An 18,109-nucleotide genomic window follows, 5' to 3' on the forward strand; every position below is an offset into this window, starting at 1 on the left:
TGGGTTTTGACATTGTTCTCAACTGACCTTCCTTAATGCATTAGAAAGCTAGGCTGTGCAACTTCAAACAAAACCCCTGCATTAGTCCTTAAAGGACTTCAAAGAGAGCTTATTAAGTACCATTCGTTATAGTGGTTGCTGCCATAGTCTGCAGATACAATTACTTCTCATCCAATCTAACTGCTGCTGTTCTAAGCAGCAGCAGCGTTTAGAGCTGGCACTGTAGCTCACTATAGCAGCTGCCAAGGTGATGTGAGTGATGCATTCCTCATAGCGCTTCCTTGTGCTTTATTGGTCTATTAAAATGGAAATAGAGAAGTATCCAGCTGAACTTCCATAGTAATAGCATTTGCAACTCTGTATCCATCTCTCTCTCTCTGTTCCTGCGTGTCACGTGCCATGTTCCAATTTTAAATGTGGTCTTAAGTTGTACTGTTTTATTTTTATTCAGGACCATTTGTCAATAACCACAGGTCTCACTTTGGGAAGAAAATACGCTTATCTAATGAGCTGGAAATGAGGGGAGATCACTGAGCTCTATTGCACTATTATGGACTACTTATAATTGTTTAGCTTTAATTAATAATCTTCTACAAGTAGAGAAGTAGCACTCTTAAAATACAAACTTATCATCCATGTGTTACAAATTAATATGATATTTGCCTCTGCCCATTCACCTTCTAGTGCATGAAGGAAAAACAGGTGGTATGATGGCAGGGTCTAAGCAAGTGCCCGTCTTGGTGGTTTCGTGTTTCTTGCTGGTGGGTGATACCAACAGAAGAGCTCCAGCCTCCAGCTTTGTGCCATTCAGTACCACGCAGTAGGGGTTCTGACCCCCTCCCTGTCATTACAATTTTCCTCCTGGATCTTGGCACTAAGGGATCTCCTGCACAGGGTAGTCTGGGGGGGACAGGCTGAGGAGCTTGAGCTGTGCACAGCAGCACATTGCTGCTAAAGAACAGTAGGAAACTGTCTCCTGTGCCAAAGTGCTGCCTCCAAGGCTTCAGTGAGGGGGTGCTGTGATGGTGTATGACTTGGAAGGCCCTTCTTTACTATCATTTAGGAGTAAACAGCAGAACTTGCCTCTCAGTAAGCACTGTAATGTCAGTGTACAAGGTAGAGCCAGGAGTTGGTGGTGTTTCCTTTTATAGCTCTTAAAGTTAAGTATTTTATTTTCTTTTTTAGAGCTTACTGACTATCTAGATGCTTTTGTGAATTCAGGGAAGCTGAAGAGGGCTTTAAGTTCTTTCACTTTAAATGTTTTGGCAGTAAAGATGTTTCTTAACATCTAATTGGCTTAAATTATGATATTCTGAGGTTTCTGTGACTTACTATTGATTTCCTCTCCCACATCTTAAATCCATGTGACTTTTAAAGTTGAGCTGGCTGCATAGATCCACGTGAAATTGCCGTGCTTTCCTACTAGGCTGAGCATTAATAATGAGTTACACCTTGCTGTGTGGTAGCACCACACTGATTAAATGAATTAGTAAAACGAGAGCTGCTTATAGCAAGTTAGTCCTGTAACCTGTGCTTACTGTTGATACCTGTAAATGTAAAAAATCATTTATAGTTTGATTCCCTTAAGTGAGAAATGGACACATATGTTTTCCTGTAGTATTTCTTTCATATTTTAAATGAGAAATAAACTTTTTTTTTTTAAAGTGGTATTTTTAACCACCATTAAACTTGAGTGTTGTGGAAGAGCAGTGAGAAGCCAGTCATAGCAAATATAAATAAAACCTGAAGATAACTTCTTGTACTCAAGTACTTACAATTTTTCGGTGTTTAGTATGGACTAGGAAAGACAAGGTGGCAGAAATAGCAATGGACTACAATATAGCAACAGTAATTTTAGATTGTGAAAAGTTACAAATTTGTGTATATAAGTTTCTGCTAAATTCTACAAAGCAAATGGGAAGACAGTAATGGCTGGGGCAGGGTGTAGTTGGACAGTGCCTGGTACAAGTTGCTTCTTTTTCCCCTCTCTTAAGTTTTTTACCTTTCTTCAATTTTTGATTTTTTTTTCTTCCTTGTACAGGGGAGGGAATGAGGTCTTTTAAGCTGTGAAGGCTGATTGTATACAAGTGTACCTACCTAAGGTACTGATGCCTAAAACAGTTTTCTAACAGTTGAAATGGATCTAGTTGAGAAACTATCTAAATGACATTGTTGATGTCTTATGTTACAATGGACTTTGGTTGCTTTATCTTGTGTAATATTCTGACTTTTTTTTTTTTTTAATGTAGCGGTATTTTCTTGTTGGAAGTAATCCTGCAGAAACCAAATACCGTGTTTTGAAAATAGATCGCACTGAACCAAAGGATTTGGTTATAATTGATGATAAGGTGAGTGCCTCTCTAGTTTGGTTTTTTTTTCCCAGTTATTCCAAACAATACTGTCTATATCGAACTGAATTTAAATATTACACATTTAATCATAATTTAATTTAATTACAACAAAGGTATGTCACAGAATCAGAGTCATATAAAAATTGAGGATGGAGGGAATCTCTGGAGATTGTCTAGCCCTACCCTCATGCTCAGAGCAGTGTCAGCTACATCAGGTGGCTGAGGGCCATGCTCAGTCATGTTTTGAATATGGCTGGAGTCTCCGCAACATCCCTGGGTAACCTGTTCCACTGTTATCCCATCCTCAGAGTAAAAAAACTGCTTCTTGTGTTCAAATGGAATTTCCTGTATTTCAATTTGTGCCCATTGCCTCTTGTCCTTTGACTGGATACTACTAAGAGTCTGACTCAGTCTTTCTCCCTTTTGCCAGGTATTTATACACATTGGTAAGATCCCCTCTGAGCTTTTTTGTTCTGCAGGCTGATCAATCCTGACTCACTTGGCCTCTCCTCCTATGTCAGATGCATACAGTATTAGCATGGAGATGATGAGTTACAGTGTGGGAGTGGCCACAAGATCTCCAAACAGCATGTTAACTTTTATGAAATTTTCCCAAGTTTTTCAGTTTATATATACTCCCAGTGATTTTCTTATGTTCAGCTATGCGGTTCTAAGTGCAAAATACATTTAAATACGATCTAGTCAATTTTTTTGTGTTTCTGATATATATGAAGCAAAATAAACAGCGGCAACAAGTTTTAATCTGCACAATAGAATAAGACTTGATTCCTTTCCAGGTAATTTATGGTTTAAAATCTTAACACTTAAGATTTAGAAATGTTTGAATTCACATGTGACCATGACTATTTCTATTGCAGTGAACAGTGAATTTTGTGCATAAAAAGCTTGTTGTATTTGTTGGTAGGACGGAAACAGGACACAGAGGATGTAGAGCAGTTGTTTGGTTTATTATATGTTAAGTAAATTCTATGATACTCTGATGTGAAATAACATTGAACTGCCGAAGCAGTAAGTTAAATGAATTTTATTTTAAAGCATGTGTATACGCAACAAGAGGTGAGGGAACTTCTTGGCCGTTTAGACCTGGGAAACAGAACAAAGATTGGGCAGAAGGGCTCTTCTGGGTTATCTCGAGCTGTCTCTGCTTTTGGTGTAGTAGGTAAGTGTTTAGTTTGATTTTATAAAATCTTTTATTTAAGGAGGTGAGGCTTCTGGTGTTACACTGTATGTCTTTGTCTCCCCTTGACTTTTTTTTTTTTTAACTGAAAAGGATTGAGTAATTTCATTCTCAAAGATAATACATTTCTGCATATGTTGTGAAAACAGGTGGTCAGTACAGGGGTGAGAGTTGTGCTGTAACTTATCTTTTTGTCACTAAGGGAGAAATCTAGGAAATAGCCAAACTCTAGAAGCTTGGTTGAAGATCTCACCAAACTCATCTGATTGTAGGATACAAATCATGTGGAACCTGGCCTCCTGAATTCCAGAGCTCACAGAATACTTTTTTAAAATAAACTAAGTTGACGTTCTCTGTTAGGTTGCATTTCTGCATCACACACTATTCAGAAAGATGACTTAATTTTCTTTTTGGTTAACTTTTTGCTGTGACATATTTAAAGATTTCTTTTTCATGTTTGAACAAGTATAACTGGCGGTATGTCAACTGAATTTTTAAATGCTGATCAGCTGTCCATAATCCTAGAGAACTGTTTCAAGGATTCAATAGATTCTAACTCCATCTGCAAGTCACTATTGTCAGGTACTGAGGGTTGATATATCGATGGTGATGTGTCCAAAGTAAATGCTAATGTGTTTTAGATTGTGAAAAGTTATAAGTTTCTGCTAAATTCTACAAAGCAAATGGGAAGACAGTAATGGCTCTGACAGCCCCAAGAATACTTTGTGCTATATTTGTACCAATACACACCTATACATCTAAATGCAAAGCTGCAGAGGAGGTGCAGAATGCAATTCCTTTAAAAGATGCTCCTGAATTTTGCATAACAACCAAAACATAAGAAAATATTATTAGTATTCTAATCTAAGGTGGAAGATTAGGCAAACTTTCTTCTATATTCTTTTTGCCCATGAAGCGTTTTGGAACTTATCAATGGATCTACTTTTCAGGAATTTCTCATGTAAGGTTTGTAATTGTAGAGTAAACCTAAAGAAGCTTCTAACAGTCTTGCAGCACTGGCTGTTTTTGTACACACCATCAGTGCTCACTACCTAAATGTCTGATAATATATTCGGTTGGAAATTAGTTGTGTTCAGTGAAAATTTTGCATCCCAACTGTATGTTGGTTTCTATGTACTCTTCATAACAGGAGGGTTTCTATTCTGTAGCCTGACATATGTATTTGTTATCAGATACGGTGTACTATTTCTAGGTTGTTTTTTTTTAGAAGTAACTTGCTCTCTTTGTGATCTTCAGATTATCATGCACTTCTAAAGCATATGCTTTAGATGTCTTCCATCTTGATCCTATCTAATCATATCTGTATAAAGATGTAATTTGGGGGAATGCAACTGGTCGTTTATTTCTGCCTCCTGGCTCAAGTCAGGAGGACAGGGCTGGTTTTTTGTAGAAAGGACAGCTTTGTTCTGTTCTCTGATTATTCCATTAACCAGGGGCAGTGTGTTCAGTGCACTCACAATGGGCATCTTCTGGTTCACTGTATAGTGTTAAAAAGTAGAAATTGCTTTTAAATGGAGAGAACCAGGCCAAGGGGAAAGGCTGGGTTCCTTATCAGGCTTTGGTATAACATTTGGTGAAATTCAAAGGATAGAGGCTGTTCGTGTAATTTCAGTACCTGGAGAATACAAGAAGAAATTTGACTGCTATTTAACAACTGAAATTCAATAGTCTGGCTGCTTCAAATGGAATACTTTGTTTCTTATTGTCAGCAGGGTCTCCTGTCCTTGTGCAGGTGAGAGCATTTTTCCAAGGGGGGCTAATAAGGTAGAAGAAAAAATTGCAGTTTATTCGATCACATTGCAGCCTCCAGCAGTGACAGGGAGGAAAATGTGTGCTTCGCTCATCCTTCTTCTTTAATTTATAATGCAAAGCTGAAAGAACTGAATATAAATACAAGTAAAAATGTGAATTGTGAGGGGGTTCCCTCCTCCTCCCCGCCCAAACTAATATATTTGTTGACAGTGCAGCAGTAACTGAATTTTAGGCTTTTTGCTAGTAGCCACCCATCAAAGCAGCTGCCTCCAAGAGCTAATTCATGTAATTTATTAGCTACTAAAACTTAGTATATGCAGTGATACAAAAGTACTGTATTAGAAACAAATTTGGATTCAAGGTGGTTACATATTTCTATTTTTTAATTTGAATGTATAGCAACTCAGTGGAGAAACATGCCTGTGCTCTGTAGTGTTAGGGAACGAGGGTGGAGGCTTCAGAAGCCTTCTTTTTATTAGGCAATAGAGCCAGACATTGCCTGTTGTACCTCCTTAGCCCTCTGGCCTTCAGCAGGGTCAAGTGTTGGTATCTGAGAGAGGAAATAGAAAGAAAGGATTACCCCTGATGCTCTGAAGGAGTAATTTGGGAGAGATGGTGCTGCAGACAGGGAATTTAATTCCCAGCTGTTAAGGAGAGAGCGCATAAAGGTGTTGTAGTACCCGCAATTCCTTTTGCTGTTCTGTGCCTTTCTCCAGTAGGGAATACATAAACCTGAAAAGAAAATTGGCGTTGGGGTTTCCTTCTTGCCCTGGAAAAATTAACCTTTTGCTATCTGAAGTAATTGGGGCATGCCTCACTCTGAACAATGAGTCCTATAGAAAGCAAATACGAGTATCTTAAGTAGACAGCAACTTACATATTAAAATAGGCACGGTGGAAAGAGAAAAAAAGGTAAAAATCATGTACTTAATTGATTAATACAGTGGGGATAAATTTTAAGACTCTGTCTATGAGTGCATATATATACACATTATACACATAACATTAACAAACAAAAATTCTATGAAATCTTAATTTGAGATTGTTTTTCTAAATATGTTTGATAAAATCAATGCAAACATCCAACTAATAGGATTTTTGTGCTGTTTTAACAGGTTTTGTCAGGTTTTTAGAAGGCTACTACATTGTGTTAATAACAAAAAGAAGAAAAATGGCAGATATTGGAGGTCATGCCATATATAAAATAGAAGATACAAATATGATTTACATTCCAAATGACTCTGTAAGAGTCACTCATCCTGATGAAGCCAGGTAAATAATATGTAAATAAACAGTGTGTACTTTTTGAATATTTTCTAAGCAGTGAGCTGCAACTAGGAATTTAGTCATGGATTTCCTTCTGTTAGTATGTCATTCAAGCCATTTCATCTTGGTTGATAAATCGGTGTGGAAGAACGGAGAATAGGCCACGAGTTCTGTGGTCTCTAACCTGGAGGGTAGATAAAACTGTTACAGTCTTTCAGAGCTTTTTGTCCACATTTCCATGTCACCTACATGTCAAAGCTACATCCTAGCAAATGCGCACCAGGAAGCATCCAATGTAGACATTGTTTTTACAAGGGCAAAGTAATGCTAATACTGGTTTATATTGTTTGGGGTACTGTTCTTTTGTTAGTAACTCTAGCATCATGTTAATCTCACTTGAAGAGATCTTCTGTGCTCTTCAAAAAGTGCTAAGTAGACTATTTAATGATTCTGTGCTGTCAGAGTCTTGTGAATGTTGCTGTTGTAAAGGCTGATAAAGTTTAGCTGCTGCTTTCTTTTTTTTCTGAAGAAAGAAATTTGATCCTTTGGTCAGCAGAGAGCCTTGTACTTGAAATGTACAACTACATACTGGTGGTGTTTTTATCAGGGTGGTGTAACTTTATGTCTATGAAATTGCAGACAAATGGTATCAATACACTGCTTTTCAGTCTGTAACAAGCGTGACTAGTCAAAAAAGTGATGGATTATGATAAACTAATGTCAGGTAATAAAACAAGCCAAAGGTAACTATTAAAAAAGTTTCCACTTTCAGGTATGACTGATTGTAAACCTCAGTCTCCCCTCTCAGAATGCAGTAGACCACATTATCTAACCTGTATATTTATGGTGTTAGCCATTTTGTCATTCGTAGACAGTGTTATGGTTTCTTCTGAGAATTTGCAAGGGTCTGATGGGTTGAGGTAGATGTTTCTTTTCTTGTTCATTTATTTGAGAATAATTGTGAAAATCTTTAATTCTTGTATAGTATTGTTGGGAGTTTGCAAGTCCTAGAGAATTTGGCCCATATATGTAGAAAATAAACTACAACTTCATCTACAACTGCCTAAAGAAACAGCATGTACATGAGTAGACACTGGGTTAAGAAAAGACTATTTGATTTATTTAATCCAAATACTGACATTCTAGTGGAATTACTTGTCAAAAAAATTACGGTAAGATAGGAAGAGAATATATGGCAAGAGTCTATATTTATATGTATTTTAATTTCTGAGATCCTCTGAATTACTTATTTGGGTCTGTCCAGTTAAACTAATAATTTTCCCTTTGACTTGAACTATTTTGCTAGGTATCTGAGAATCTTTCAAAATGTGGACCTTTCTAGCAACTTCTATTTTAGGTAGGTATTAGTTACTAATTCCTTTAAAAAACCTGTATGCTTACACTCGCTATAAGATTCTGGTTTTGGATTTTGATACCCAAGATCTTTACGTTGGTATTCTGGGGAAATAAGACCTGTGATCACACTGCTCACGCATTTTCATCAGTGTCTTTTGAACCTACTTTCTCTTTCAACAAATTGATTAAGAATGTAGTCTCCATAAAGTTAAAAAACTATTAGAAGTTTTAGTGGCATTTAGTGGCAAGGTAGACACTGGAATTAACATTTCCTCTGACTGTTAGGCTTTGCCAGATTATGCAGAAGTTCTGTCTTTGGAGAAGTATTATATTTCAGGGGGTTTTCTTGTCCTGAAGTTTTTCTTTCTAGATCTCATTTTCCAGAAATAAAGCTTTGCCTTGATTCAGAAACAAAGATAGAGAAATAGGTCCTCGTCTAAGATACACCCTGCCTAGGGTACATCTTTCATAGGGCCTTATAGGCATTACCAGCTCCCTTTCTTATTGCTTCATAAATGCTATACGTAAGACAAGTTCCTGTGTCCCAGCTACTATTACACATGAGATGTTTGGGACAACAGAAGAGTGGGGGAAATATGATAAACATGGCAGTTAGAAGACTTTAAGACTTAAACTAAACAAAAAAACCCTCTTGCAAGTACCAAAAGGTATAACAGTCTAGAAGCTACTTCCTCTTGGAAAATAAAGGCTTTTTGTCACAACTGTATCTGTGAAGACAAAACCTACCAATGTTTCATGTCTGTTTTGTGGTTTTGCATAGGAAGGCTTTTTCACAGTGTAAAACTTGAGGTTTTCATCCATGCTTTGTCTCCCAGCCCTAACATTACGCAACTTTTTTTTTCCCTCTCCTTTTTTTATTCCTGCTTGGAGGTGATGAATAGATACAGTTTCTGTGGTTGTGCATAGAGGGGAAAGGAGAAGGTTCTTATATGACTCTCTGATAAACACATTTGTCAGTTTAATTTAAATTGTCCTTGGCTGAAATCATACCATGTTTTTCTGCATGGTTTTCACATAGATCCTGGACAGAATTAGTTATACTAAAACTAGTTATACTAAGTTAGTTATACTAAAACAATTGATCTAAGGGGAAAATGGAGGAAAAGCCTGAAAAAGTCTTTTACAGAGATACTGTTTAAAGGTTCTGTCATATGCAAACTGAGCATGTAACAGCTGGGGTTTTTTTTCTAACAGATAAGAATGTCAGGTCACTATTATGGAAATGTGGTGAATACATGGGTTAGACTTTGTTATCATTAGTAATAAATCTAAATGTCCAATGTTTAAATATTTTTTTTATTATTAACAAATATCTAGAACTTGCAGGAGAGCCAGTAATCACTGATGTTGTCTTAGGCTAAAATGGAAATCTCTGGATTTCTTGTTCAAGTTATGTGTAAATTTGCTTCCTCCTTGGGGAAATGAATCCTAGTGGGTTATAAAGTTCAGCATTTAGGTAGTGTTGTCAGTATAAAAGACAGAATTTGTTACTACTATGGAACTAATAAAAACCCCTTTTGTTTATTCAGCCACTGTCTTTAAGATGCATCTGTGCTGCAGTCACAGATTTAAGGGTAGATAAAGTTTTTGTGGACCAAATCTTAAGACTGTTTTGAGTTCAGGTAGCAGTTAGAGAATAGTACTTAATTCTCAGAAAAATTAGGTTGTCTATGTATAAGGATATTTCTGTTGGAATAGCTATTTTTTATCTTCAAGACTGCTTCTTGGGAAATAGTGAATTAAGTTTGTTGATATGCTTTGTTCAAATAGCATATTCAGCTTTCAGTTATAAGAAGAATATAAATACAATTTCAGCTAGTGTACTGTAAACAGTTTCTATGTTTGTAAAGTTTCTTGTGGAAATAATTTGTATAATTTGCCATTATAGAATCAGAATCTATCTTGTTTTAAAGTCTTTATTTTAATGAATAAAATAATACCATATTAAATATAAGTACTGATGGAGAGTAAGGGCTTTCTGAAAAGTCCTGTGCATCTACAATTAGTAACAAATGTTATCTATCAGTTACAGCTATGATCTGTCTCACTCCCTTCAGTATAATCTTACTGTCCTGAGAATGCCACTTGAGACATTAAAAACTGAAACAATCCAGACCCGGCAAGAGAGTTTTGATATATTTGAAGATGAAGGACTTTCAACACAGGGTGGAAGTGGTAAGCAAATACGCCTAATTAAACTCATGTTGTTGGTCATGAGTACGTTTAAAATATGTTCCACTTGTAAGTTTAATTTTGGGAAACATTCAGGTGTTCTGTATTGATCAGCAGTTTCTTAACAGTTGTGAGTTAATAAAAGATTACATAAAGTGCCAATTACAGACATTTGAATTTGAACAATGCAATTTCTAGAGGTGATTAGTCATTGTTTTGTTAATTTACATTGCAACTCAGGGAGATAATTGAGCATGCTGACATTTTTCAGCAACTGATTATTCAACTGACTTGTAAGACTCCCAATAGGAATGAATTAAAGAGTGGGAAACAATAACTGATTAAGTACTAATAAATCTTTTAGTTTCTTGTTGGAAAATATTGATGATGGACAAATTGTATGAAGTCAGTATCAACTTGATGTAGTAAACACTATCAGGAAGTCTTAAGAAAAATTATTTATTTTAGTTGTAAGCTAGTCTTCATTTTCCATCTAACATACTCATAAGAGTGTAAAGATGGCCAGCCAGAGAAGAAAACTGTTTTCTCTCCCTTTTGCTTCATGCGCAAACAAAAATGTTTCCACTGAAATTCTTAATGTTGGATTTCTTTCTGTTGAAATCTATGCTTTTTACGTTTTATTGCCCTGTGACTTTTACTAATTATCTGAATGCTTGTCAAAAAATTACATTTTGATTATTTTTTAATATTTTTTTTACTTGTTGGTATTGTATATATGACACCACTTTTCCTTGTTTAATCATGAAATATCAGAAATAACAGTGCTGCCTTTGATTCATAATGAATACATTGCTATAAAAGTGGTCTCAGACAGCTGTGGAGATTCAACTGGCCACCTTAGGCAACAGAACGCCATACCTTTTAAATACATCATCTGAATCTGTGCTTGTATTGGTTGTAAAGAGTCTCAAAAGCAGAGGCTGTCTGCATTACCACCCTTACTTACAGTCACTGTGTAACTTCTGTTGCACAGAAAATATGGTACTTTTAGGACAAGTGAGATTTTTGTAACTTTGGTTCTTTGAGATAGTAAGAATTGCATGACTAGTCTTCCACCTCTTCTAAACCAAAATTAATCTTCTGAGGCATTGAAGAAGAAATGTATTGGTCCTGCTTTCTGTGCCTCCGAAGGGGACTGAAGGTCTAACAAGCACATAGAATGCCTGAAACAACCGCTGACCTAAAACTATGCAGAATAAACTTGGACATTGTTTGTCCGCCCTTTCATTTTTGACACCCTTTCATCACAACACCTAGAATAGACCTACACTGACTACAACTCAAAGAATGATAATGAACGTTAAGTAAGTAACTAATAATCGCCTTTGATGCTGAAACTTACTGTGTTAAATAGTTGTCACATCTATCATACTGCCATTTAAAAGCCAGAAAGTAGTGCTGTATACAGTGTGCCCTAAATCTAATGGAAAAATTGAAAGATAATAAAATAAAGTATTTAAGGAAAGGCAAACACCACCACCACCACACCCCTGAAGAAAAAGATACCAGTAACGTGGTCATATATATCAGGAATTGGTTGTCAAATACTACAATGGCAGAAATGACCGTAAAGAGTGGAGTGAGCAATAATTCCTCCTTTGCAAAGGCTCTTTTCCACAAGATCACTCAGGAATCCATACAGTGGCATCATCTCTTCTATGTCTTTGTGAAAACATTGGGAGATAAAGATGCCATAACCTTGACCCCATCAGCAATATGTTGATTGCGCACACAACTCCATTTCCAGTAGGTGTTAGTAGCCTATCTGTTCATGTGATAAAATATTTAAGAAATAGCTGCCTGCCATTCAAGAATAAATTCTCAACAAAGTAATGCTGCTAGCAATGAGAAAGAGGACAAATTGCAGGCCAAGTGCTTGTGGCTGGGTTCTGCTGAATGTATACACTTCCACCAAAATCATTACATCAATTTCCCATAGGCTTATAGTGACTTGGATGACTAGGTAGCAACAGTTTGTTCAACAGCTGCATTTTCACCTTCAGGCTGTTAGGAGAACTCATATTTTTCCCTGAGCAGAACATTTGGCTGCTATAATTGACATACATACTGCTACGATATAACTCAACCTGCCAGAAACTTCATTTGAAAAAACTACACAAAAAACGTAGGTAGTAGAGTTTTTGTCCTATTCCTTCTCTTTAAGATTCAGACTTGTTCAATTCCCATCACCACCTTTTGGTGTCAGTTGTCATCTTGGTCCTGATTTTGAAACAGAAAAAGATTCAGGTTCCAGATGTATCAGGAGTTGAATTTTAATTTGCAGGTTTGCAGTAGCTGCATTTCTTGATGTCAGTGCAAATTAGGAAAACCATGGTAAATTATGTGAGAAGCAGATTGACGTGCTTTTGATAAAGGGTGACAGGGCTATGCATGATCTGTCGGAGCCTACTGGGTAACTCCAGGGCTGACCCAGAATTGAAAAGCTTATAAAGTCCTCCTATGAGAGTATTTTTGCTTTAACTGAAATTCTCAACTTGATTTATTATCAAATCCTCTGCTGCTACCGTGCAAAGATCTCTCTTCAGTACTGGAAGTATCAGAAACTTCTGCATACTACAGTGACTGGCAACCATAGAAAAGTTGCATGTCTTCATAAATGCTGAACATCAGCATGTGCCTGAATTATCAGTGTTTGGCAAACTTCAAGGATGCGAGTAAATGATACACTGCCTTGCAGTGAAGGGAAAATCAAAATAAAAGTCCAATGACCTGGATTTTAAAACAGTCCAATGCAGGTCATCTTGCTTCTTAATGTCTAATGCATTTTTATTGCAACAACTTCCTAGGTGTATTTGGGATTTGCAGTAAGCCTTATGAAAAGTATGTGTGGAACGGCAAGCTTCTGGAGGCAGTAAAAAATACTGTTCATCGTGACTGGCTGCTATATATTATTCATGGATTCTGTGGGCAATCAAGTATCCTTTTACTGTTGTAACATGTTTATCAATTTTCTTGAGGTTTGAACATAAGAAATACATTGTATTATTTCCTTGTCATGTAAATACTTCCCAATTTTAGAATTATTGGTTGACCTGTATTTTCATTACTTTTCTGTGTTTTCTGCTAAATGAGAAATAAATTTATGTTCTTTTAACAGGGCTTTGATACAGGTAGACTGCATTCTCAGTGAGACACTGTTTGTAAGCATAGGGTTTCGTAATAAAGAACTTGAGAGGTCTTTAAGGCTCAGCTGTGTTTTTTCACAGATATTTGAGGAAAGGGAGAAAAGCTAAAAAGAACTGAACTGCTGACATAGAAATGTTCTCTTTGTAATCTTATTTAAAACATTTCTTTTAGTAGCTGAGATTTGCAGAAGTTTTTGTATTTACTCAGTTTCTGTTGAAGATGACGATAGAACTTCAGGCCTGCTGTGCGAAGAGAGTTAGGTAAACACGAATCTGAAAATCTTGTTTACCAGACTATATATTATTTAAAATGGGTGGATGGGTCTATGTGTATTGTAGGAGGAGGAGAAAAAACCCAAATGCATATCACACTCCAAGAAATGCTGTCTCAGCATTTTACTTTAGAAGAATTTAATATATTACAGAGACACTCTAATCATCAGTAGTGTCATGTTAGTTTAAAAGCCTGTCATCAAAATATCTGGGGAAGCAAATACAATTATTGTTAGTGGTTTCTGCAAAGCTTAATTTTGCTTTTTCATGATTGTAAGGCTGCTTAGTCCCCAGACAGAAAGATAGATCTGTTTTTATATACCACTATTTCATCTGTGGTCTTTATTGAAGTAGTAGCTGTGGATCTGTCCACCAGTGTTGTGCCTGCAACTGCTGAGTCAGTGACAATAGTTTTTGCTTAAGGTATTTGATGAGCAAATGTCGTCTTCCCTCCTTCTTGTGCCTCCCTTATTCTAAGGAAACAGTGATAGTCTTGCTAGACATCCGATTCCATCTTCTTTTGGTTTTAATGAAAAAGAAAAAGCCTAAAAGAAAGCTACCACTGCATCTGTAGCTGTTTGCCTCTGGCTTTCAGTTGTTGTTACTTTAGTTGCAAATTTTTCTCTCTTCCAGACAAACAATTAGAGGGTGGCTAATATACCGCATCTGAAAATAGAAGCTCCCATGCTTTAATCCCAGTATTCACAAAAGCCATATTTGCTGCACAAGGTGAATCTTGTACTTACTTCGCTTCATAAAATAGAAATGCTTTCTTCTGTATGTTGTGAAAAGTGGTTGATGTATTGTAATGTAGATTTCCTTTTCAAAGTTCTTAAAAATGATTGTTGAAGAAGGCAACGGTCTCTCCCAGCTGCAAAAGAAATTTGGAAGTGATACTCGTCATTGTTAAGGAGATTTTAGTAAATCAGATGTTTCAGTTTCATACACTTTTTTTAGAATTTATTTTTGCTTGCATGAGGTAAGTGAATGAAAAATTGCATGTATCATGTAAACCTTAACCTGCCTTTCAAGAACTGTTAATATATGGTCGCCCTATATATGTCACTCTGATAGCCAGAAGATCAAGCAAATTTGCTGGAACACGTTTTCTGAAACGAGGAGCAAATTGTGAGGTAAATGAAATGTGATTTTAGGGATTCCCCATGCCTGCCCCCCCAACAATATGAAAGCTTCAACTTGACTGACTGGAGAACTGAAATGTTTTAGAGGGTTGTTAGGGTTTTGGCTGTAAATCATGCTATTAGATAATGTTATCACAGCTGTCATTACATTTTTAATTCAGATAATACACCTATTCTTAAAATAAGTCTTAACTGGAAGTTCTGGTGGGTTTTTTTGGTTGGTTCTCATTTTTTTAGCACACTTAGAGATAATGTTATTTCCCAAATAGAGGGGTGGGGGGAAAAAAAGATAATATACATTTAAGGACAAATGAGAATTTAACCTTCAGTGGTGTTCTCACTACTATGATTTGGTGTATTACAGTTTAATTGTACTCTGTAATAATCAGTTCTCTATTAATACATGTAGCTCTGAAGTGTCATGTCTACATCATATGTGTGTTTCTGTTTGGTTTAGGGAGATGTTGCTAATGAAGTGGAAACTGAACAAATACTTTATGATGCTTCAGTTATGTCATTTTCTGCTGGGAGTTATTCTTCCTATGTTCAGGTTCGAGGATCTGTCCCTCTGTACTGGTCTCAAGATATTTCAACTATGATGCCTAAGCCACCCATAACGTGTACGTACAAATTATTCTTTGTGATAATTATCATTAGCACTGTGTCCTATAGGAACACTTGAGATAGTGAAAACGAAATTTGCGAAAATGAATGGTCTATGCATTTGTTCTTTGGGAAGGCATAATTTAAGGTAAAATCAATGTTCTTGATAATAAACATCAGGGTATACAAATATTCAACCATACAAAAATCTGCATTTAATGAAATTTAATAGAAAAAGTCTCTGTCTTGGACTTCATATTCAGAAATGGAATACAAAAACCTTCTGTTTGAAGATGTCACATTTCTTTGTGCTTATTTTGTATACAAAGTTAGCTACATTTATCTTAGTATTGTGGATAAAATCTTGAACCTTTTGAAAACGGTGGAAAACATCAGGGCTAAGTTTACTGGGGCCAGAATAATTGTTCTTTGTAAGCATTTCAAGGTTTTGGTTAAGAAGTTGCTTCAAATTTGGAAAAGGAAGGGGGCATTTAACAGCTTTTGCATGAAAATTGGGGAAAGTAATTGTACCATTACCACCAGAGAATTAGTATGTATTTTGTGAAAATTACTTTTAAGAAAAAATAATTTCAGTGACTCTACAGCTTGCTTAATATTGTCCTGAGCATCTGTATTTGTTGCAGTGGACCAGGCAGATCCTTTTGCACATGTTGCTGCTCTTCACTTTGACCAAATGCTTCAGAGATTTGGCTCTCCCATTATTATTTTGAATCTTGTGAAGGTACAATATTTTGAATATGTTCTATGTTTTCTAATTTTTAATATTATGCTTATTTCTGTAGTGTTTATGTGTAATTTTGGTTGAGTTCCAAACTAATATTAGCTTATAAATGGAGTATTTTCTTCATAAATCTCATTCTACATGGCATAGTACATAACTCCAGCTGCTTCCTCTACTGCCCTTCAAAAAAAGTTTTCCATGTTCACAGACTTCTTAAAGTAGTCTTTCACTGTTTTCAGGTTTCTGCTCTTACCCCTTAGATGTAAGTTGAAATAAATCTACCACCAAATTTAGTTTAGTGCTAAAAAATTCTGAAGTAGTACGGTTCCATGCAAAGTGAGGTTTGTAGGCTTCTTGACACAGATGACTGAGTTATTTGAAATATTATGCTAAAGACTTATCTTCTGTTGTTTGCTCTGTCTGGTAGAGTTACGGAAGTATGAGTGGGAGAGAAAACTGAAGCGTTCAGATGCTAGCTAATGGGCAGTGCCATTGGTAGCAGGGCTGGACTAATGGAGGGAGCTTCATGATTGCTGCAGTAATTCAATTCACTGCTGTGTGAGGGGTTGTGGTACAAAGCCTGGATTCTGGGTGGCGCTGTAATTTTGGTCCTTGTATTTGGGATTCTTTTGTTTTGTGTTTTTTCTGTTCTGTTCCAGCCATGTTCTGTAGTGGTGTGTTTCCACATTTGGGTTCAATATATTGATTTGTTTTGCTTAAATCATATCTTACTACTTTTTAGTCCTAAAAAAAAAAAAAGAATTTAATTTATCATGTTGTAGAACTGTATTAGATGTACATGTAGGATCTGTTCCTAGTATAAAAAAATAGGGCACATACAAAAGGAAGCCATTTCAAACTCTATGTTGTAATAAATGGCAAGTAGATAAAGTATTTTCTATTTCTAGAAGTTTTCTTGTGTAGGAGTACTTTTAAGACTGTTCAATCTGTGGAATCACTTTAGGATAGCATTTGTTCATAAGAAAAAAATTTTATCTCTTGCAGCCATAGTTTTCGAAAGCTATTGTTATAGTGTGTGTCTAGGCTCATGTGACCCTGACATGTGAATCATTATATGCTTTTCTATACAGGACTTTTGATACTGTGCTTGACAATGCATGTCTGTCTTTCCCTCTCTGTAGATGCTTAATATTAAGATGCTAAAATTCATGTTGCTTTATTAAAGTACCACTTAAAAAACAAGCAACAAACAAACAAAAAAACCCCCTCAACAACAACGAAGAAATACATGCAAAACCCTGGGGTGGGGAAGCCCCCAGATCTGAACATCTTTTTTTTTGGATATTGCTGCTGCTTTTAGACAAATGCCTAAGCACTTCTATCTCCAGTAGTTTTATTATTTAATTTCTTAAATGTTGATAAAATATAGATCTATACCGTTCTATATCTGTCTGTCCTAGGAACTTGTTAGTTAGAAATGAATGTATTAGGCTTCCTTTGCGTTTGTTTATTCAGGACTGCTATTATATATTTAAAGCATTTCTATAACAGGTTCGGTATAGGTTTTACTCTGGATGAAGTTGAGAGGAAAGCCATACTAACGTATACAGTGCCAAAACATATGGTATATTCAGAGAATGGCAACAGAATTCTTTTTTACAATTATTGCAAAGCTGGGAGGTGGGAGCTGTTGTTCCCCATCTCCTGTCAGTAATCAAGAAGAATTTGCCTGGATCCTCTTGTACCTGAGAACTGAATGGGATACTTTCCTTTCTGCCTTTCGTTTTCCTTCTTTTTGTCCATTTCCTCTGTATTACCACTTCTGCTTTTACAGGGTTCCATTTTTCAGCCAATGATGATGCACAGTTGAAACAGATGACTTTTACTACTAACACAGATCAATTGTTGAAAACCCAGAATGTTCAGTTTTTTCTGTCTCTTCTGTTCTTAATTTAACTGTCCTAGTTATAAGGAACTGCCTGCTGTTGTTACAGCTTCCACATTTAATTTCTGTTATATACATACATGTATTATGTATATGTATATGGGTTATGTACATTTGTTAAGAAAATTGTAATGTTAAC

At 36.1% G+C, this 18,109-nt stretch overlaps 1 protein-coding gene and 1 long non-coding RNA gene across 5 annotated transcripts in view; both read left to right on the forward strand.

Annotated features, from left to right (window-relative positions):
* The window catches only part of FIG4 (FIG4 phosphoinositide 5-phosphatase), a 72,328-nt gene that overhangs the window by 9,732 nt on the left and 44,487 nt on the right, over positions 1–18,109 (forward strand). For all 4 annotated transcript variants that reach the window (XM_037391519.1, XM_037391518.1, XM_037391515.1 and 1 more), the window contains exons 2-10: positions 2,250–2,348; positions 3,408–3,531; positions 6,438–6,594; positions 7,895–7,945; positions 9,992–10,140; positions 12,966–13,094; positions 14,610–14,710; positions 15,177–15,339; positions 15,967–16,064. In XM_037391519.1, coding sequence (XP_037247416.1) covers positions 2,250–2,348; positions 3,408–3,531; positions 6,438–6,594; positions 7,895–7,945; positions 9,992–10,140; positions 12,966–13,094; positions 14,610–14,710; positions 15,177–15,339; positions 15,967–16,064 — 1,071 coding nt within the window. The remainder of the gene's footprint in view (positions 1–2,249; positions 2,349–3,407; positions 3,532–6,437; positions 6,595–7,894; positions 7,946–9,991; positions 10,141–12,965; positions 13,095–14,609; positions 14,711–15,176; positions 15,340–15,966; positions 16,065–18,109) is intronic.
* LOC119149803 lies at positions 13,101–14,596 on the forward strand. Its single transcript, XR_005104869.1, has 3 exons — positions 13,101–13,565; positions 14,211–14,306; positions 14,407–14,596. It is a non-coding gene; the product is annotated as an uncharacterized LOC119149803 (long non-coding RNA).

Source organism: Falco rusticolus, chromosome 6, assembly GCF_015220075.1.
Source record: "Falco rusticolus isolate bFalRus1 chromosome 6, bFalRus1.pri, whole genome shotgun sequence".
NCBI lineage: Eukaryota > Metazoa > Chordata > Aves > Falconiformes > Falconidae > Falco > Falco rusticolus.